Genomic DNA, 20,823 nt, shown 5'->3' on the forward strand with positions numbered 1-20,823 from the left:
GGCCTGCCAAAACCATTTTGAAGCCTCCAGAGAAGATGGGAATAAAAAAGGGGGCTTCGCATCTGGGGTGAGAGCAAAATGCATGCCTTAAGCTTTGCAGCCACTTAAGGCCTCCATCTCTTAAAATGCCTGAAGCTCCTCCCCAAATATATCTGGCTCCACCTACTTCTGGCATGGGACCCTCTACGGGCAACACAAAGCCTGGTGTAGTCCTCAGGATAATAGAAATTGTGCACAGAAATTGTGTAGCAATGCCAGGTATCCCACAACCCACCCAAGGACCCATGTATCATTTCTGCAGTTGCCAAAGCACCCCAAATCCAGCGGTTCTCAGTTCTTACATCTTCTACGCAGCAAAACCAAATATCAGCACAGTAACTATTCACTGAAGGTGTAACGGCAAAAAGGAGGCGGAGAAGGAGAAACCAATTCTTCTTTATTGGCCTGTTCTCCACACTTTGGTTCAAACTAAAGGATCCAGGTTGTGAGAAGAAAATACAGTCATTTATGGAGCCCACGTACCCATCAGGATATAAATGGCTCTTCTGTTCAGTTGGAATTTTCTGCTTCACGCTGTTGGGGTGAATACAACTCCATTTAATTGAGTAGCCTAAATATGTCCAGGTAGAAAAGACAGTCTCTCCCTTTCACCTCCCAAAAGGTTCATGTAAATTAAGTGGCAAGAATCTAACCACCACCCGTGTTGGTGGTGCACACAAAAAACAATAAGGCGGGGGTAAAGTAAATTGGGGGCGGGGGAGCCTATGATGGCTTTCTCAAACATGGTAACACCAGCATCAGGTCACATTCAGCAAGAATTCTAAGAATGGTGGTCACCATATGCACAAATGTTTCCAAGCTGGAAAACACTAGTTTAGGACCATGCCCAGGGGAAAAAAACTGGGGAGGGGAAAGAATTAAAAGCAAGGAACTGAATCACAGAAATACATCCCAAAAGCTTAAACGAGACAAAAGAGGAGACAATGATTTTGCATCTAAGCCCTAAGCAAACCAAATAGATTGATACTCTTTGTTTAATTAAGACATTTACCTCCCACTTTATTAAAATCGGCACCCTTTTTTTCTCCACCACCCCATCTTTAAATAATCAGAAAATAGTTTGAATATCCTCAAATGAATACACTTTCTAGCTTAGCTGCCTTTAAAGTTTAGGTGTTAAGTTCCTTCTCACTCAAGCGCCATCAAAAAGAGTCAAGGTCAGTTTGAAGGAAATGTTTTTGTTTGTTTAAACCATAGCCAACTGACAACTATAGAGATCCAGAGATCTTGGATGACAATTCCCAGAATCTCCATCAGCAAGGTCGTTGGCTAATACAAGCTTTCTCTAAAGAAATCGTATACTTGCAACGTTCATAAAACCTTATCTGTCCTGAAGACCTGTTACACAGCAGAAATAATAAAACCCAAACACGCTTAAACAGCAAAGGCATGGATGATGGTGGAATTAACTGAGCCACAGATTACAACTCTCCTGTCAAAAGCAATTCAAATGATTGGATTCGCGTAAGATGCTTAACTGGGATGTTTAAAGATCCAGTTTCAAGCAACATTCATTGCTGAGTCAGAATCAGTCCCTAGGTAACCCAAAATTCTCTGGATTAATTGTGGGTTACTCTGAGCCAGGCTGCCAAGCAAATGGAGGAGAGAAGGGGAACTCTCCCTTTGGACCTCAGATTCTACAGAAGCTCCACAAAAGTGGGGCCTGTCCAGGAAGTCTGCTTTTTACAATCCACCCCACCTCAGTGACTATGCAAGGGGCAGGAAGGAGATGGAGGGGCTGCCTTTCCAACGAGTCCCAATACAGCATCAGGGCAATGATGATAACAAAAGCAGGCAGAGGCCCCTTTGTGAAGTTGGCTCGTTGGAAGAGAAGACGTCAGGAGAGTAAAGCTTTAGGTCCTCTGATCAGCAGAAGACGCTTCAATCGTAGAGGTAGACTGCCAAATATCTCAGTGTAAATGAAAGGAGCAAAACCAAGTACATGAATGCTATTAAGTCTGGCATCAATCACAAATCCATGTTTTTGTAATGCTTACACTGCTATGGAAACAGAGAGTTACAGAGCCAGCTAATGTGTGTCTACTAAAAAGTACTCCTGCTGAAATTTATGGAATGGACTCCTAAGGGTATCTGACAACAGCTTAAAATACCTTTCGTTCCTGTTTCTATAACTGTGGTCACAAAAGCAGCACAACAAATAAAAAAATTCAGTGTTCTGCTCTGAGGGAGGACACCTGGCAAGACTGAGACACAAACAAACAAACAAACAAACAAGTAAGAAGACACAGGGAGCAGAAGAAAGCTTCAATATCTTAAATTCAAATGGAGAAATCTATTTCTGGAATAATAACGAACACAAACATATAGCTTAGGGGGAGAGCTAACCTAGTCCCTAAACCCCACCCTGTAAAATTCTCGACAAACAAAAAAGGAGTGAAATGGTGAAAATACGAGCGAGGGGCGACAAACGTCCCCACGAATCGCAGGGAGCATTTTCACTGAGCTACTCGTCAGTCCCTTGACTACCCTGCTGTCCTCTTCCCTGACCAAGCTCCTGGAAGACTGTCAGATCATAATCCCAATATGGCTGCCTCTGTAACTGTGCTGTGCTGGATACAGAGGAAGGGAAGAAATGCAACAAAAAGAAAGGGCGAAGCAGCTTCGAATAAAAAGAAAGGGGGGTGGCAAGGAAAGACACAGAGTTTGCTGCAGTTCCCCAGCAAATCACCACGGGGAGGAACCAGGTTCAAGCTACACCGGTACACTGGAGCAGAGGAAAATCCAGCCTCCAACCCCACCCTGCTTCCTAGAGGAGCCGAGAGTTTAGGCCGCAGCGCTATCGCTCTAGGGGAAAAGATGCAAGCTATGAAGGGTGCCTTGATTATGACAAGGATGAGGGCAGGGCCCAATCCCGGACAGATTCTTTTATGGCTTCCCTCACCAGGGAAACAGAAGCACGGGCTGCTGGAGGCAGAGGGCTAGATTCCAAGAACTTGTTAAGGAGCTAACTCCCTGATCCTAAAACCTCAGGCTTTCATTTGAGGGTGTCGCCATCAGAGCGTACCACTTGAACTTCCAAGCTTGGAACTCTCTAGGCGAGTAACTAAAACTCGGGAGAGGCGGGAAGCACTGGCTACAGGACGAGGGTTCACATTTCACTGGCTCGGGAAGCATCGTATGCCAACGTTTAAAAAAAAAAAAAAAAACAGGCTGTCACAAGATCTCACCCTGGCGATGGGATGTTCGCTATAGAAAAGGTCTCTAGGGGGAACATGAAGTTGATAAAAGGAATGTGGGTAAGGGGAGGAAAAAAAAACCCTGGGAGGAATCTACAACTGGAATCGACCGGTCGGGGGCTAAAACACCAGACCTTGAGGGGGAAAAAAGAATTCAGAGAACAGGCCTCCTCCTCTACATTGAGAGTGGGAAAAGCTTGTGCAAGGGAAGTGCTGGTGGTGTACGAATGTGTGTGCACAGCAGACACATACATTAACACAGAAACACGGGCGGCCTGTTATTCAAAATGGACTAACGAAAAGGCAAAGAACTATCATGCATTTTATAACCCTTGCAAACTTGCACACCCTCTTGCCTGTTAAATGCAGAGGCCCCAACTTTACTGCACCTGTATACAGCCAGATTATTTTACTGCTGTAATACACCCACCAGTCTACCCTCAACCCACCAGCAGCACTTCCCTAAGAGTTTTGCACACTAACCTCTAAATGCTTCAGCCAACCGCAGGTTTTCTGGAACCAAAACGCTGGGAACAAAACAAGCAGACAAAGGGAGCGCCTCAGTCAACCCCACTTAGGGGCAGAACTCTTTCTGAGATACAGGGATTTCTTTCAGTCCTGATGCCCGCATGCAGAACTAGCAGCCTAAGAGGCAGCTTTTAAAGATCCATTTTTTTGACAACTTATTACTAGGAAAACCCTTTTATCTCACAGTAATTATATCTACCCCCCACAGATATTACTGAAATATCACACCCTGAATTGTGCCCTGGCAAGGGGAAAGGAAGAGGTCGCAAAACTACCCTGCTGTATTGATTACTATGCTGAGAAATTCTAAGATCTGACGGGGGGAGGGTGGGGGGAGAGGAGTACAAGGCTGGGGTCTGGACTACAACTCCCATAATCCCACGGCGGCCTATCCCACACATCCAGAAGAGGCCAGTGAGGAAAGCCTCGAAATCCCCCACCCACCCGAGGCTGCTATTTTTAAAGCCAAGCAAAATCTGCTGTTCCTTTGGAAGGGGTGCGTCTTGGCGGGGCGGGGCGGGGTGGGGGGACGACGTTTGAAGAGAAACAGACAAAGGAGGGATGCGAAGGAGGGATAAAAAAGGAGAAACCGCAATCGCCCCGTCAGTTCCCCCGTGCATGCCACCTCGCCATCATTTGTGCATGGAGGGGAGGGGGGTGGCTGACAGCGGATGGATCAGACGCGCCTCCTGTCCCTACTCCTGTAGGACGCCAAGCCCATCATCCCCGGTCAGCTCGAAAGGATGGGCGCTACAGCCGCAAGGCATCCGGAGGGCGCCAGGTTGGGGAAGGTAGGGGAGCAGGTGGCAGGGAGGGGGGTAAGCCCCGCCCCGCCAGCGGCGGCTTCTCCTCTCGTCACGTGACGCGCTCGGGCGTACCCCCCCCCTTATTTTTTTAAGCTCGTTTTTACCTCACCGCGGCGAAGGGCGGAGCGGCACCGGCGCCACAGCTTGACTAACGGCGTCCCGGGGGGCCACGAGCGGCGAGGCAGGTCGCGGGGAAGAGGCCGCCGAGCCCCATCACGGAGCTCCCCTCCCGGGCGGGCGAGAAAACGCGAAGGCCCCGCGGAGCCCACGAAGCGATTGACAGCGACGCCGCCGCTCTACTGACAAGAGAAAGCGACCGGAGCCGCTTTCCCCCACCCACCGGCTCTAGGCCCCGCCCCCTTCTCGCGGCAGGCCTCCAATCATGCGCGAAGAGGGCCTCCCGCCTCCCCAGCGCCGCCACCGGCAGCCTCGCGGATAGGTGGCCCGCTGTGTCCATCCATGTCCTGAGGTGACGGAGAGGCTCGGGAGGGGAAGAATGCCTCCGCTGCCAATCTCGGAGCGCCTCTAAGCCAATCCAAGGAAGGGAAAAGCGCGGCGGGGGTGGGACGGGGGCCACGAAGCCAGCCAATTAGCGTTCGAAGAAGGAATGCGCTCGCCGCTTCATTCCCGGGATTCTCCTTGGGACTTTTTAGCCGGCGGCCCAGGAATGCTTCGTCGGCCCCTCGCGCGGAAGGAGAAATCCAGAGGGAGCAAGTCGACGGCGAGGGGTATAAAAGGGGAGCGACGCAGCCCTTCGCCTCAGTTGCGCTTTCGGGGTGGTGGGTGGGTTAGTGATCCAGGCCGATTAACATAGGAATGACGGAAGAGCAGGAATACAACACATTAAATGCAACGGGATAAACGCTAGTTAAAGCTGACAACCGCAATCCGCTTTTAAGTGCACCATCCTCCAAAACGGCCTATCTCAACCGTGGCAACTTTAAGAGATGTGGACTTCAACTCCCAGAATTCCCCAGCCAGCCATGCTCCAAAACAAGCTTTGAATGTCTGAATGTAGAACGTGTGTTTGGAAGGATTGTCATAATCACAAACTATGCCTCATCGTGGCTTATTATGGGCTGGGATCACACAACCCATTAAGTTGAGAGATTGTAAATTTACAATTTAGAAGATGATCTGTAGGAAAATGATTTGAACTTTTTTTGGCTAGGAAATAACTCATCCGAATTCAAATTCGTTACAAAAAACTAAACCTTCACGGTATTTGCATGGTTTTTTTTACAAATATTACGAGGTGCTGGTACACGCTCAGGGATTCAGGGACTTGGCATTGCAAGCTCAAGCTTGAGTTGACTATCTTTAAATATTTTCTCTGTTTCTATTTTATTCTCACTATCGATTTGTGGCGACCGTTTGTCCTAGAATTAATTTCTATACTTTTTTTGTCCTGTTTTTTTTAAGAGCAGATATTTTTCTTAAAATACCTATTTCTATGCCATCAAGATTTCAAAAACCTCCCCCATACACACACACAGTGCTGATTTACACAGTGGGCAAAGTCATGGTTTGTTAAACAAGCAGATTGCTGGATTCAGACAAGCTATTTATTTATATTTCAAATTTCCATCACCCCCAAAAAGGGGGAGTTGTAGCTAAGCTACAAACCATGGTTTTTAATAAGCAAAGACTGAGTTTGCAGATGCGAAGCCCAAATCACATCACGAATTTAGCCCGACGTGTTAACCTTGTCAGTATTCGCAAGCAGCCCACAAACAACTTGGGAATTTTCTATTAGCATTCTCACGTTATAGATCCAGTGGGGAGCTTCTGCTTTCCATGACACACACTTTAGTCCTGAGCAACCAACTGGATCTTCAGCAAGAATGCTACGTTTTGGAACATGTAAACCGCTGAGCTGCTGAGCTTGCTGGTCAGAAGGTCGGCGGTTTGAATCCGCATGACGGGGTGAGCTCCCGTTGCTAGTCCCAGCTCCTGCCAACCTAGCAGTTCGAAAACATGCAAATGTGAGTAGATTAATAGGCACCGCTTCGGTGGGCAGGTAACGGTGTTCCGTGTAGTCATGCCGGCCACATGACCACAGAGGAAGCGTCTTCGGACAAACGCCGGCTCTTCGGCTTTGAAACGGAGATGAGCACCGCCCCCTAGAGTCAGACACGACTGGACTTAATGTCAAGGGAAACCTTTACCTTTACCTTTGATTCCAAGAAGCATCTTGTGGTCTGACATTTCTCAACCTTGGCAACTTGAAGATGGGTGGACTTCAGCTCCCGGAATTCCCCAGCCAGCCATGGCTGGCTGGGGAATTCCAGGAGTTGAAGTCCACCCATCTTCAAGTTGCCATGGTTGAGACACACTGGTCTAAAATGTGAAATGTTGAGCCTGACTCATTAGAACCAGGTGCCGCTCAGTGATGGCCCATGTTTATAACAAGCCACAACTCTTGGTTTATTGCACATAAATAACAGTTTGTGTCCAGTTACTTTTCCCTTTGAATATGCAGACCAAACAAGCGATAGATAGGTTTCTCTCACCTAAAAATTAAGGATCCATAAACAAACAACCAAATCCTTGGATTGAAGTCACATCTTATATACAGTACAAAGAATTTCCAATTCGACCCATCCATTGCACAGCGTGCCCGAGATGCATAAAGGAGCCACAAGGGAAAGATGGTTGTGAATGTGTATCACCATTTTATTTCTTGTTCAAGAATCAGGAACTGAACAGAGGAAACTGTCAGCAGAAAAGAAAGAAAACGTTTTCTTTTCAGGCTTAATTTTTTTTTTTAAAACACTGTGGTTTCAAATCCTTTTCAAAAAGGACATTCAAGTATCTTTAAGCAGGGGGCAGTCATACAAAAATGTTTCATCTTTTTTATATAGTTTCTTTTTTTTTAAAAAAAAAAGCAAGTCTACATTTTTCTGCGCCCTTTTTGCTTTGGTAAGGCCAAGCCATGGATATAAAATTGGTACGCAACATAAAAATGGATCCATCCTGCTTTGACTTGGAGGCGACGAGAATAAAACAATCTGCTCTCCACCCCAACCCCCAACACCATTCCCCCAGGGACACACTTTTAAAAGACAGAGAATCCCCACCATTTAGCTTCTTAGATCTCTGGCTTTAAAAGAAATTTTTAATATATATATATATATAGCTCTCTCTATATATCTTTTAAGTCAAGGAAATCCTCGTATTCCACTGATTCCTTTGTGGCAGCTGTTTCAATCTATAATACAAGGCTCTGAAGAAAAAACAACCTAAAAATAACAACAACAACAACAGGGCATGAAGTCTCTCCCCAAAACTTAAAGGGACGCATGTCAAACAACTTAAAATTTCAACGTGGCGACAAAGGGGGAGGAAGAATTAAATTTGCTAGTGTGGATTATTCTCCTTGTGTGTGGCCTACCAAATAAAAAATGATCTCTAATAGAAAAATATGATGCCCCCCACCCCCGATTAATACTTCTTGCAGGCACATTTGCTTTTTCAAGATTATGTTCTCTTGGGGTCAGAGAAGAATGCTTTTCATATACAGGGAACTTTTTTCTTCACATTAAGGAACAAAAAAAGGGGAGGCAGGATTGTGCAGGGCAGAGGCGATGAGAAAGAAATGAAAGGGTCCAGGGGTAACTTTAGCAGCAAAAATGTTCAAAGTTTCAACCACTATCAAATTAACGGAGATCCGGCAATATATTTTAAAAAACACGCGCGCGCGCGCACACACTGAAGGTCTGCTGCCCCGATCCGTGCCTGTTGCTAAAAAGAATTCAGCCGTACGAACCCCAACTATGAAACGGAGGGGTCTGATTCGGAACAGGAGCGACCTCCTAACTTATTCCCCCACAATGCTATCGACTGCCATTTATAGCTTAAAAATATGTACAAGGGTTAAGCTGCTTTCTGTGGTGGTGCCGGTCCCTCTGCTCCGCCCGCGAGGCCCCATGTCTGTGGCAGCGGGCGCCGCAGGACCCCCAGCTCGGCTTCAACTTCCAACGATCTGGCGTTCCCCTCGCCTGGACCCGCCGTCCGGCTCTCCGCAGTTGACCTCGGTGTGCGCTGCCAGGGGGGACACCTCAGTGGTCAGGGTGCTGCTTGTCCCTCATCCAAGCCTGGATTTGGTCTTTCAGCTCAGGCACTAAAAAGAAAAGGGGTGAGACCGATGGGGTGCCTTTGGAAGACAACCCAAGTCCCAAACGGGCACTCTCCAAGAATGAACAAAACAAGACACTGACAGATGAAGGAGAGGAGTTATTACAGGTAATCCTCGCTTAACAACCACAATTGGGACCAGAATTTTGGTTGCTAAGCGAAGCAGTCATTAAGCGAATCCGGCCCAATTTTACGACCTTTTTGTGGTGTCCATTAAGCAAACCACATGGCTGTTAAGCGAATCACACAGTTCCCCATTGATTTTGCTTGCCAGAAGCTGGCCGGGAAGGTCAAAAATGGCCATCACGTGACCACAGGGCGCTGTGACGGCCATCAACGCGAACCAGTTGCCAAGCGCCCAAATTGTGACTGTGGGGACCCTGCAACGGTCATGAGCATGAGGACCAGTCGTAAGTCAGGTCTTTCAGCGCCGTTGTGAGTCAGAACGATCACTAAACAAATGTTAAGTGAGGGCTACTTGTAATGCTGCTCCCCCGTGCGTGGATGATGTCACCTAGCTTGTTAACGAAATGTCTCCAGGAGGAGAACAAGAAACCCAACAGAGATTTCAAATGGCTGTATGAATTCCCCCGCTCTGGATTTCTAAACCCCACGGGAAGGCCCAGCTCTCTCCCAGCTACCTGGCTCCAGCATGTTTTCCGTTAGCGTCTGGCGATTGAAGGGGTCTGTGGAAGAATTGAGAAGGTGTCGCAGAATGACAGATCGATCCATGATGGTTCCCGATGGCAACCGTACAGGGTCGGTCATAAGGGTATCCATGAGTGGATCTGAAGGAACAGAATTAACCGGTCAGGTAAGGTAGAAGCTCCGGCTAGAACAGGAACAGGAGATTCAGAAATACACCCTGTTGCACCTACGCAGAGTTTAAATGACTAGTAAGAACTAAGCAACCTTCTTTCACTCCCTGGAACTTAAAGGACTGCATCCTCACAAGGATTCTGCCTACCTCTGAACTCATCAGGAGCATCGCTGTAGTCGATTTCAGCCCGGGCGTTCTTGGCCACAATTTCATCCACCTTCTCTGCAAGCAGCTTGAATTTTTCTATTGCTATGGTCGACTTGATGCCAGCTTTCCGCATCTTCGAAATGACTTCCTCAAACAGCTCCTTGCTGTAGGACCTCTGCGAAGCCAAAAGGGCACAATGAAGAGCGCGGAAGCTACTGAAACAACGCGGAACGGCTAGCAGTCAGAAGGCAACGATGAGAACTCCTTCAGCTCGCCGCGCGTGGACAGACTCAACGAGAGTTTCAGCGGGGAAACGGTGAGCGTCCTAGGCCGAGCCAAATCCAAAAACGCTCGGGGATTCCTGGAAGCCTGGCAAACCAGCCACCAGTAGACACATAGAGATAAACCACATTTACACGCCATTCAAAAGAGACAATAAGAAAGCTGGGAAGGAAACCAGAAGACCAGAACTCCTGCAGCCAATGCCCAGATAAGCAGGGATTGACACCAGACAGACAAACAAGCAGAAAACAAGACCCTGATCAAGGAACTACCAAGGGGAAAACCACACTCCCAACACTGGCAGGGCAAGCGACTGTACCTAAACAGGGGGCAAACCCACCCTCACCAGCACTGAGGATGTTCCCTAGTGGGGTCATGAAACGTCTGCAAGCAAACCACCAAGCCCAGAGAGCACCCAGGACTCCACAGCTCAACCCTGAGCTACAGAGATTCTCTTCTATTGCTACCAAGCAAAGCAGATTTCCAGGACTTCTGCAGGCACCCGGAGGAGGAAAGAGGAGAGTTGGTGTCCGTGTTAGGTTTTCCTCAGCACAGATTCCAGCATGTCTGGAGATCACTACTGTAACCCGTGTGACAAAAATGGCTATTATCTGCTGGGCAGGGAGAAGTACGCCGTATACCATCAATTAGGACGTCCCCCGACCCTATTGGCCTTTTGTAAGGCCGTGAAGACCTGGCTTTGTGCCCGGGCCTGGGGCCTCGAGCGTGTGGATGGTCCCATCTCTTGGCTGTATTAACATTCATGCATTGCTTGCTTGGCAGCCATGTATACTTATTTTGTATTTATTTTATGTTTTAATTGTTTTAATTGTAATTGTTTTAACTGTTTTATAGTTTCATTGTTGTAAGCCGCCCAGAGTCACTTGCTGAGACGGGCAGCTATAGAAATCGAAGGAAGGAAGGAAGGAAGGAAGGAAGGGTGTGTGTGTTTGTGTGTGTGTGTGTGTGTACCCTGCCAATTCCTATTTTACAATTCTAGGCTGCTGACAATATCTAGAATACCATTTAAAACTCGGTGAAAGATTTAGAACCATCAGAACCAGCAGCACTGAAAAAAAAAATATTAGAAGATGTGGCAAAGAGGTACATTTTAAGCAGAGCCCGTTGCTGAAAAAAGGTGTCCGCTGCAGATTGAAATATGGAAGGAAGGCTGGAACAAGCAGTCCCGCAAGTAATCTGGGCCCAAACCATGTAAAGGTCGTATCTTACTCTCTGAAGCGCAGCCATTTCAAAATCAATGGAATCGCTACATCTGTGTGTGTGAATAAAGGCCTCTATAACGCTGCCTGGTCGAGGGTGTGCCATCAGGGGGGCGTCGACTCCTAGCAACCACATCAGATTTTCTCCGTGGGGATCTGTCCCTAACCTGGTCCTTCAGGTCTTCCAAACGATGCTGCTTGCCGCAATTTTTATAAATACGTGCAATAAAATATGTGCACCGTTCTTGCAAAATCTGGCCCCAGGAAATGAAAATGATTTTAGGTAGGTTAATTTAACTGGTCGAGCTGACTAAATATCTATCACGTCTAACGGAATGGCTGGTTTGATCTTGAAAAGAGTTTACCTCTCTGCAATTCAACCTGGGAACTATCAGATACTTTTTTTCAGGAGCAGACCAGTGCTGGACTAGGTCCACCTCCTGGAAGTCATCTTTGCATCTTGATTCCATCTTGGAATCCAGCTTTCTACCACAGGTTTTGAACCCTTGCCCATGCCGTACCATCAAAAAGGCGTACTGCCTTCAGGACGCGGTTCTACACAGACATTCTGCCACACCCGAAGTAAACCACTTCACATAACTTATTGTCATTCGTTCTGGTTTAATTTGGGCACGAAGGGGGTGTGCAGGCAAAGTTCACTTGCTCAACCCTCACCCCACAACTCCAGTTTCTGACAATTCAGGGTAGACCTACAGGCCAGAAATGTGTTATGCTTGATGGAAGTGGGGCGCTCCATCCTGTAGCAAGTGCTCGGCTGCTTCTGAGCTTTGCCAGCATCTCGGCACACTGCAGAGAGATCTTTCCGGCTGCCTAGCTAAAGGAGATTTATTGGTAATAGAAGTAACAGCCGGGAGGCATTCAGTTACAAAAACGCCCCCCCACCCCAGAAAAGACCACTGGTCCGAGCACCTCTGACTTTCCTGTAATGAGTTATCTCCTGCAGAACGCTATTCTGTAGACAAGCGACGACGGAGTGGATGCTGCTGGCGGGCAATCAAAACCATCTTCTGCCCTCTCGTTGTGTCAGGTTCCAAAACTCCTGCAGCGAGCGTCACAGGAGAGGGAAGCCAGCGCCTGCTGGGAGCTCGCCAGTCTGATGCAGCAATGCTGCAGGAAGCCCGCTCGCGTTCTAGGGCACCCGGCTCCCTGGAGCAAATTCACCAGCCCCCAGGAGGAAAGGAAACTCAGATCCTGGCCAGCTCGGAGGGCGCTGCAGCCACAGCATCGCGCAGCCCAGCCGTGTTTGTGGCTTAGGAAACCGAGGGGGTTTGACCTTCAGTTCGTTTGCTCTTACAGCCTCAGCAGGCGGAAGGAATAAATCAATCTGAGCTGGCAGGGATCTGGGTGGGGTGGCGTGCACTGAGGCCTGCTTCAGCAAGCGATCCAGGTTTACCGGTGGTGCAGCCAGCCGACTCCTGCATTAAAGCCACGCAGCAGCAGGGTGAAGTGAAAAAGGAGCGTGCTCTTTGAGGTCCTTTGCTACAGTTGGATTTCCCCCCCCCTTCAAACTGCCCTTGTTCAAAAGACAGCCATGATCACAAGCATAGGGTCATCCCCCACCCCCCAAAATTTCTTCCGTGCCCTGGTCAAGTAAAAAAAACAGACTGGGGGGGGATTCATTCACAAATGGCCCCCAAGGGTCTCAAAGTACCAGCCACGCTCAAACAGCCTTGCCTGAAAAGCCTTAGAGGACTGTTGCGCACCCTCTCTGGAGCAGTGGATTAGTTAAAAAGTGTTCGGGACATAAAGCTGGCATTCGGAACACACATGGTCCAAAACTACTGTAATATTTGAGACACAGTAACGGGGAGGAGGTTGGAGAAAAAGTTAAGGATTCGTTTTTCCTAAAACCTCACAGAAGAAAAGCACTTCAGGCTGGCAAATGGGAACAGCTATCAGTTTTCCACGTGGGCCAATTTAGCTGCCTCAAAACTGTTCTTCTCCAGTGCTCTGTGCTCTTTTCCTTGAAAAACACGTGGCCCTACCTCAGCTTAGCCAAAGGAGCGAGTCCCTGCCTTCTTGCAGCTGGAAAAGGTATTTAAAACAAACTTGAGAACCAGGCAACCTGGCCCAAAAGATGTGTGACAAGCATTTCATTTTGCTCCAAATTTTGATCATCCAGAGGCGCTGTTCAACTCCTTAAAGGGATGGGAGGGCGATCCATGCAGATGGGTTTTTGATACCGTCTGCGCCACAGACAAGTAGTCCTCATTTAGTAACCACAAATGGGACCGGCAACTTGGTCATTAAGCAAAGCAGTCGCTAAGTGAAACCACAGCTGTGTTTATGATCTTACGTCAGCTTTCCTTTGTTTTACAGACCTACAAAGGTCATAAATACGAGGATTGGTCACAAAGCTACTTTTTCATCGCTGTCGTAACTGTGAATGGTCACTAAACGAGGACTACCTGTATTATGGAAACCATTTGAATTTCTGCTAAGGGTTTCGTGAATCCTGCCCGCTCTCGAAGTACAAAGCCACAGACGAGGAGGACAGCAGGGATGGTTCTGCCTGGATACCAAAAGCGTCTCACGCTGGGGATGCAACGGGAGCTTCTGGTCTCCTACCGTGTTCCTTCTCAGCTACAGAGCTGGGCCTGCCACTCACCTGGTCATCCGCTATTGCTTTTGCAAAACGAGCACAATCTAGCTGCAAGTAAATGTCTGTCAGTTGGTCCAAAAGCTTCTTTGGTTCAAAGCCGTACTTCTCGGGGTTTTCGACTTTCAGATCGCGGCATTTAGGGCCGCACAACTGCTGAAGGTTGAAGTTCAGCATAGCAGCCAGCCGTGGTCCAAGCTCCTGCAACAGGAGATCGTAGAGCGCATGTTTGGGAGGGAACCATCAGCACCCCCGGCCAGGAGGAAGCGACACGAATCCTCTCCCTTGTTGGGCCACAGACTTCGGCCCACTGAGCCCTGCCACATTCTAGGTCATAATCAGAGACTCCCAGGACTACACAGAGCCTGAAAGCCTCCAGGATCTTGTAAAGTCGTGACCAGCTTGTCACGTTGGATGGGACGAAGCATTCAATTCCAGAATGAAAGCCAGTATTAGCATTGTCTCATTTTAACGATGCTCAAATGAAAATGAGGCTAAATCAAGCTTAGCCCTCCATCTACAAGGAGCACCACCCTCGGCTCTGAAATTCCCACAACCCTCTGCCCTCGGCCCAAAGTTTCCACTGCATCCCTCCAGGGCCCACTCAGAACCAGGCCAGCCTCTGCCTGGGCCCACATTCTCCTCCTTCGCCAGGGACCGCCACGGATCAGCAGCTCTACCGAGGTCAAAAGGCTTGGGCCTGAAGGGCTGGGTCTCAAGCCCACCTCAGCGACCCCACAGAGGACGGTCTTGAAGCAAGCACAAAGCGTGCCTGGCTCCCGATACTCACAGGCCTGAGGAACGGCTTCTGAACTTGTTTGGTGAGGATATGAAACATGTCGACCGTTTCTGTGGCCAGAGCCAGATAAGAACGCGAAACCCGCTCGTCCTGCGCCAGCTGAGACTGCCGAGCCTGCTGCTGATCCTAGGAAGGAAACAGCCGCAGATAGAGGAAAAAAGGCAGGGAGGTGCCAGTCCACCGCCTGCTACACTTTGCACCAGCACTTCTCTCCCGCGTCCATCAAAAGCACAATAGTTCGTATAAATAACTTCATTCACAAACAGGCCTTCAGTTTTTCATGGCACTGGGGGAGAAGAGTTCGGGAGACCAGGGGGAAGGGGGGAGTCAATGTTTCCTTTCTCCCCCCCCCCCCACACACGTCCCAAATGGTACTACAAGATGTCTGGCCCATTCCTTGCAACCAGAGCACACGACCTAGGCCTGGCTCGATACCACGTCGGCATTCCTTCCCCCTTGGAGCTTCCAAACTTTCTGGGACTGCGACTCCCAAAAGTCACCGTCTTTGATCGTTCTGGCTGGAAAATTCTGTGAGCTGCCGTCCCAAGTTCTTGAGAGCAGGCACCAGGTCCAGGAACGAGGCTGAGAAAAAGACCAGTCCCGATCCAAGGTGTTGCTCTGCTTTTTGGTATAACCTGTTTGGAGACTTCTCTAATCAAGAGGCAGGAATAGCTAAAAGCAATTCCAAATTGAACTGGGGAACTGGAGTGCACATTCTGACTTTCGTCCTTGAGAAAGACCCCTTGTTATTACTTGGAAGGCAGCTGTAACCTGCCCAGGGGATTCTCCCTCTCCAGAGTGGCGGGTACCACCAATAGGTGATACTTTTTTTAAAGGGGTAAATCTCAATTCTATTTTGCTCTTGGGCCGCTCTGGCTGAAGGCCCGGGAGATCTCTAAAAACAAGCCACAGCTCACCCTGGGCAGAAGGTCCCACTGTTCCTTGTTTTTCATCTCCTCCTGCACTTCATGGATGCGTTTTAGGGACTCTAAACTCTCATCCAGCAAGAACGTCGTGTCATTGATCAGCATATTGATATAGCGAACAAACTGCTTGCCGGAGCTGAGAAAAAGAGAGATGGACAGAATCGGACGGATTTCTTGGCTCTAAGAGGTTGTTACGCTAGGCAGGCAAATCTGAGAAATGTGACCTCCAATCCCTGCTCAGGAGTTTGAAATTTCCTGGCATCCGTTTTCCCTTCTGCAAAATAGGAATAAGGAAGTCACCCTGTAAGATGGGGGTTGGAAAAACGCTTAGGACGGTGAAAAACACTTCTGCGCAGTGCAGTAGCGATAAAACAATCTGGAACTACCCGTCGTCGTACTGATTTTTCTGCTGCAGCAATTTAGAAAAATATCGCCCCTTCCCAGAGATGTCTCTATAGCCCAGGGACGCAGTGCCAATCCAGAGTCTTTTCCATGCCCAATCTGGAACAGGCTTCCATAGCGCTCCACTCACTTAAACTCTTCCATGAAGGTGCCATGGTGAGCTATGTTCTGCCAAAGGCTTTTGAAGATGGTGCTGATGTGGTAGCGGATTGTGAATTTGTCGTAGAATTCGCTGGTGGCCCCGGTGTGCTCGACGTCTGAAGGAAAATGGGAGACAAAAGAGCTGCAGCCTCCACGCGTCCAAAGGATGCCGAACACACGTTAAGCGAGAGCAGCCACGTACGCACAACACGCCAAGCCAAGGTGGGGCTGGATCGTTTTCAGTTCAGCAAGCTGTAGGAACCCATCTTAACTGGCCAGAGCAGCGTTCCTCAACCTCGGCAGCTTTAAGACGTGTGGACTTCAACTCCCAGAATTCCCCAGCCGGCACGGGAGTTGAAGTCCACACGTCTTAAAGCTGCCGAGGTCGAGGAACGCTGGGTTAGAGGAACAGGCCATATTGTTACGCCCCGATACGGCTTCGCTGCCCGAGCTAACCGTTTTGTGCGCATCCAGCCAGGGGGTTACCAACCTGTATAAAACTTCATCAGGGAGGGAACAAGCAGCTTGATGGAGAGCGGATGGTTCTCAATCATCTCAAAGAACTTCTGAGTCCGTGGCTGGACGGCTGGGTTGGTCATGAACATCACCTCCACCAGCTTGGCCACCAAGTAAGGGTTCCGGATGTAATCCTGGTTGCAAAGCATCACCACGAGGAACGTCGCCAGCTCCTGAGTGCAAGGCTCATAGAGTACCTGAGGCGAGTATCTGAAGATGGGGAGAGGGAAGATGGATGGAAGAAAGCGACAACTGGGGAAGGTTGTACAAGAATAACACCGAAAGCAGAGGGCTACTGGATCCAGCCCAAAGTCCACCTTATTCCAGGGTCCTTTTTCTCAAAGGAACCATCCCGAAACCTTGCAGAGACCCCGTGGCTGGCCTGAAGTTCTCTCCCTTTTTGGTCCCCCAAAGGCAGGGGAGAGAGCAGCAAATACATCCTGGTTAGAGGCAACATGGAGAAACAGGCCGCCAATATTAGCCAAACTGCTCAGGGTATCCCCTGGAGAGGAGGATTAGAGAGAGCAAATAAAGACTTTGCTTTCAAGTCCAAAGCATTGTCGTTTCCCCCTGAAATGCTGCGCCAGGACATCTCCATCCACAAGACGACGTTTTTTACTTACTGTACGATAAAAAACAAAAATTCTGCAATGTCTTCCACGTAAAACTCAGGCATCGCTGCGAACACTTTCGGGACATCTGGGTTTAAAGGCAGCTTTATGCTGTGGACAGGAGAGGGGGAAAGAGACGGTTTAAGGAAAAGTCTTTGGGCAGAGCTGCGCTTCTTGAATTTTGCACATGTGCACCGGTATCCTCGGTATTACTCGACACAAAACAATGCACAAAGGGGCAAGTTACACACAGTTACACTACGGTGGACCAAAAGGCATAGTATTATGGGATGTGTTAACGGGTGTGTTGCCTAGCAAGCAACAGTACAGACAGGGGAAAAAAGCCCTAAAAATAAAACCAAATGTGGGGGGGGGATTTAATAGCCAACATATATACTTAAACACATACGCATTTAAATGTAATAGAACTTATGTATAGCTGATACCGAGACTAATTTATTTATTTTTCAAACTTTGCCACTGCCCACTCTATCCAGTTTCCTGCACACATCACGATTTAAAAAGCAGGGTGTAAATCTTTCTATGGATCTGTGATGCAGCTCTACAGAGATCAGTGGTCCATCTAAAAATTTGGGGACTGCATCTTTCCAGTGCTGGTCCTTGGACCATTTTGGCTGGGGATGCCAAGGCTAAACAGGAGGCCCCTGGCTCACAGAGCATGGAAATGTGGTCCTGAATGCTTGTACAGAGCGGCTTCCTGTCAGTACCCGTGAAATAGCCATGGTTTAATGCAACATTTTTCCTAAACCATGTTCAGTAGTTGAGAGCTGGTTTGGTATCATGGTTAAGGCACCGGGCTAGAAAACGGGAGACGGTGAGTTCTAGTCCTGCCTTAGACATGAAGCCAACTGAGTGACCTTCAGCCAGTCGCTCTCTCCTAGCCCTAGGAAGGAGGCAATGGCAAACCACTTCCAAAAAACCTTTCCCAAAAAAATGCAGAGACCCGTCCAGGCAGTCTCCAAGAATCGGACACGATTGAACCGATTTAACAAAATGTTCAGTAGTTAAGACCACCTCTGTACGCCAAATACATAATCCATCACTTCATGATGGCCCTCTAAAAATATTAGGATTGCCTCCGATGTGCATTTTAGGGCAGATTTTAGATCTGAGCCCAGAGCAGCCCAGCAAGAGATGGGGAAGCTGGTGCACAGAACTCACTTAGGATAGGCAGGATCGAGAATCCGAAGCAAGAGCTGGATCACCACGCTGTAGAAGTTCAGGCACCTCCGGAGAAAATTCTCATCTAGCAGGCTGGCATCCGCACAAGCTTTGCACCGCACCAATCTCTGGGCAGGACACAGCGAGAGCAAAATGAGGCCACACAGCACACAAGCCATAAAAAGTAGTCACAGCCCTCCAGAGCATTGTGCCACAAAGGTACGCGTGTTGCCACCAACCTTCAGCTGGGTTTTGCATCGCTTCAGCATCTCTCGATGCCTCGTAGCCAGAGGGGAATCTTTCCACTGACTTTCATTATTCTTCAGATCCTCCACAGTCCTGTAAGCAGCAGAAAGTTTGGGTGGGGAGGATTTAAGCAATCAGGACAAAAGGTAAGCGCTCAAATGGCTCAAGCCAGGCAAATCAGGTCAGGAAAACCTACAAGGACTGATGGCAAAACTGGTGCAATTTTAGTCAAAAGGCCTTCATGCAAACTTTGGATGGTCAATTATTTATTTACCGACATTTACTTCTAAGCCCCTCATCTAGGCAGCTTAACTCACAAAATAAAGCCATTAAAACAATGCACCGCCAATAAAACCCAAAGCATCTACTTCCTGCCCTGAACATTTGCAAATTGTTACGTTGCAAATTACCTTTGGGTCTCAAGACCCGCTGAATGATAATGGGGAAGAGACCATTTTAACCTGAGATGGGGGGGGGGTGATGGCAAGGCCATTCTAGAGGGAGGGGGTGCCCTAGTTACACGGTGCCCTGCAGATTCTGCTACAACAGCTTCCGAAAACCCCGTCTGCCAGGTCAGAAGTTAAACCACGGAGTTCTCCCTCCGGCTTTTGACTTCTAAATCGAGTCTCCAAAGATCAGCAGGCGATGCTTTATAAAGGGATTTGAATAGCTTCTGCTAGGCAGGGTTTTCATACAGCCATGGCTAAATGCGTGTTTAAACATACAAACCCTTGAAAAAATGAGAAGAAAGGCCTTTCTTTAGAACCGTTCCAGCGCAGGGCTTTAAAGGGCCCTGCAGAATGAGGAACTGTCTGCTGTGCAAAAGGAGGCACGAAGCCCACAGACCGACACAACAGATCAATTGGCTTCTTTCTCCGGCTCAGGGTTGCTGGCCCCAGCCCCGCTCCTTCTCTGCCGTCCACCCCTGCCTCCTCGTTCCTCTGCCGAGCTTATGCTCTCACAATGGCATCCACGCAGGCATGCCCTGGCAGCATCAGACTCCCTAAACAATGAAGCTATTGGCAGGCTCCAAGGCGGCTTTTTGAGAAGACCAGCCTGGCTTCCCACACAGAGAATACCCACGGCGCATGAGCTCACAGGGAGAAGACCGCCTTCGCTGCCTCCCACAGCCATCTGGAGTCGCCAAGCCACCTGGTGCCAAGTTCATCTGGGCACACCGTGTTCCCACCACACATCAACACTGCCCAGAGCTCTGCAAAGGCAAATCTCCGAGGGCTCAAGAGGCAAAAAGACTGGCACGCAGTTACACAGCACACGAAGCTCCCTTACGCATACAAAATAGACCTTCGCTTCCTCCGCTTTTCTCCCTATATAAATAACCCACGTTTCCCTGGAATATCTGCCCTTGATACCTCAGCTTTATTTCTCTCGCCAAATTCTTGCTTTGGAAATAAAACCACCAACCCAAAACACCCCAGGCCCACTAACAATGGTTTTTGGTTTTACCTGTTCAGCTCCCGGATGGCCCTGAGTCGGCGGATGTATCGACGGCAACTTGGTAAAATGGAGAGGTGGTGGGCGTGGAGGGTCAGGAAAAAACATTCCGTGGGGAATTTTGGCTCAGAAAAGAGAGACTGATCCCTGGCTGTGGAAACAAGGATAAAAGAATGTAAATGAAAAACCAAAAATAAGGGAGAAAGTCAGGATCACTAAGCATCTAAACCAGTGTTTCTCAACCTTGGCAGCTTGAAGATGTGTGGACTTCAACATCCAGAATTCCCCAGCCAGCAAGGAATTCTGGGAGTTGAAGTCCACACATCTTCAAGCTGCCACGGTTGAGAAACACTGCTCTAAACTTTCTCAGCTGAAGGTCAGTAGCATGTCTGCAGGAAGATTTAAGCAGGGTTCTCATTCGTCACCTGACCCAGTGCTCCAAAATCCTTCAGGATCCCAAGACAGGTGACAAAACTTGCAGGCACAAAAGGTTCAAATGAACTATACAGATTAAGCCACATACAGGAAAACCATACCAGGGGGCAGAGGGCTCTCCCTGGATATTAAAAAAAAAATGCAGAAACTGTCCTTGTTCTATCTAGCACAAGGTTTTTATTTTGTAAACCATCAGGAGCCTCTAGAGGTTGGCAGCACGAAAATATTAATGAAGGTATTAAATGCATACCCCAATAGGGAAAAAACAAGTGAAAAGATCCTCATAAACAGAA

At 48.5% G+C, this 20,823-nt stretch overlaps 4 protein-coding genes across 9 annotated transcripts in view; 1 reads left to right on the forward strand and 3 right to left on the reverse strand.

Moving 5' to 3' along the window:
• KIF1B (kinesin family member 1B) overlaps positions 1 to 4,908 on the reverse strand; it is an 82,769-nt gene extending 77,861 nt beyond the window's left edge. For 3 of the 5 annotated variants that reach the window (XM_063317365.1, XM_063317363.1, XM_063317364.1), the window contains exon 1: positions 4,696 to 4,895. The gene's annotated coding sequence lies outside the window, so the exon portion shown is untranslated. Of the gene's footprint in view, positions 1 to 4,695 lie in introns of all 5 variants that reach the window. The other 2 variants (XM_063317366.1, XM_063317367.1) reach the window with 2 other exon arrangements.
• The window catches only part of LZIC (leucine zipper and CTNNBIP1 domain containing), a 382,321-nt gene that overhangs the window by 313,462 nt on the left and 48,036 nt on the right, over positions 1 to 20,823 (forward strand). The window lies entirely within an intron of this gene.
• RBP7 (retinol binding protein 7) overlaps positions 1 to 20,823 on the reverse strand; it is a 68,094-nt gene that overhangs the window by 19,980 nt on the left and 27,291 nt on the right. The gene's annotated exons all lie outside the window — the stretch shown is intronic.
• The window catches only part of UBE4B (ubiquitination factor E4B), a 35,131-nt gene continuing 22,364 nt past the window's right edge, over positions 8,057 to 20,823 (reverse strand). For both annotated transcript variants that reach the window (XM_063317577.1, XM_063317578.1), the window contains 12 exons: positions 20,108 to 20,246; positions 18,634 to 18,733; positions 18,395 to 18,522; positions 17,225 to 17,323; positions 16,576 to 16,811; positions 16,075 to 16,201; positions 15,534 to 15,678; positions 14,608 to 14,742; positions 13,827 to 14,018; positions 9,696 to 9,870; positions 9,370 to 9,516; positions 8,057 to 8,714 (listed from right to left, as the gene is read on the reverse strand). In XM_063317577.1, coding sequence (XP_063173647.1) covers positions 8,653 to 8,714; positions 9,370 to 9,516; positions 9,696 to 9,870; positions 13,827 to 14,018; positions 14,608 to 14,742; positions 15,534 to 15,678; positions 16,075 to 16,201; positions 16,576 to 16,811; positions 17,225 to 17,323; positions 18,395 to 18,522; positions 18,634 to 18,733; positions 20,108 to 20,246 — 1,685 coding nt within the window. In that variant the 3' untranslated portion in view covers positions 8,057 to 8,652. The remainder of the gene's footprint in view (positions 8,715 to 9,369; positions 9,517 to 9,695; positions 9,871 to 13,826; positions 14,019 to 14,607; positions 14,743 to 15,533; positions 15,679 to 16,074; positions 16,202 to 16,575; positions 16,812 to 17,224; positions 17,324 to 18,394; positions 18,523 to 18,633; positions 18,734 to 20,107; positions 20,247 to 20,823) is intronic.

This window comes from Candoia aspera, chromosome 18, assembly GCF_035149785.1.
Source record: "Candoia aspera isolate rCanAsp1 chromosome 18, rCanAsp1.hap2, whole genome shotgun sequence".
NCBI lineage: Eukaryota > Metazoa > Chordata > Lepidosauria > Squamata > Boidae > Candoia > Candoia aspera.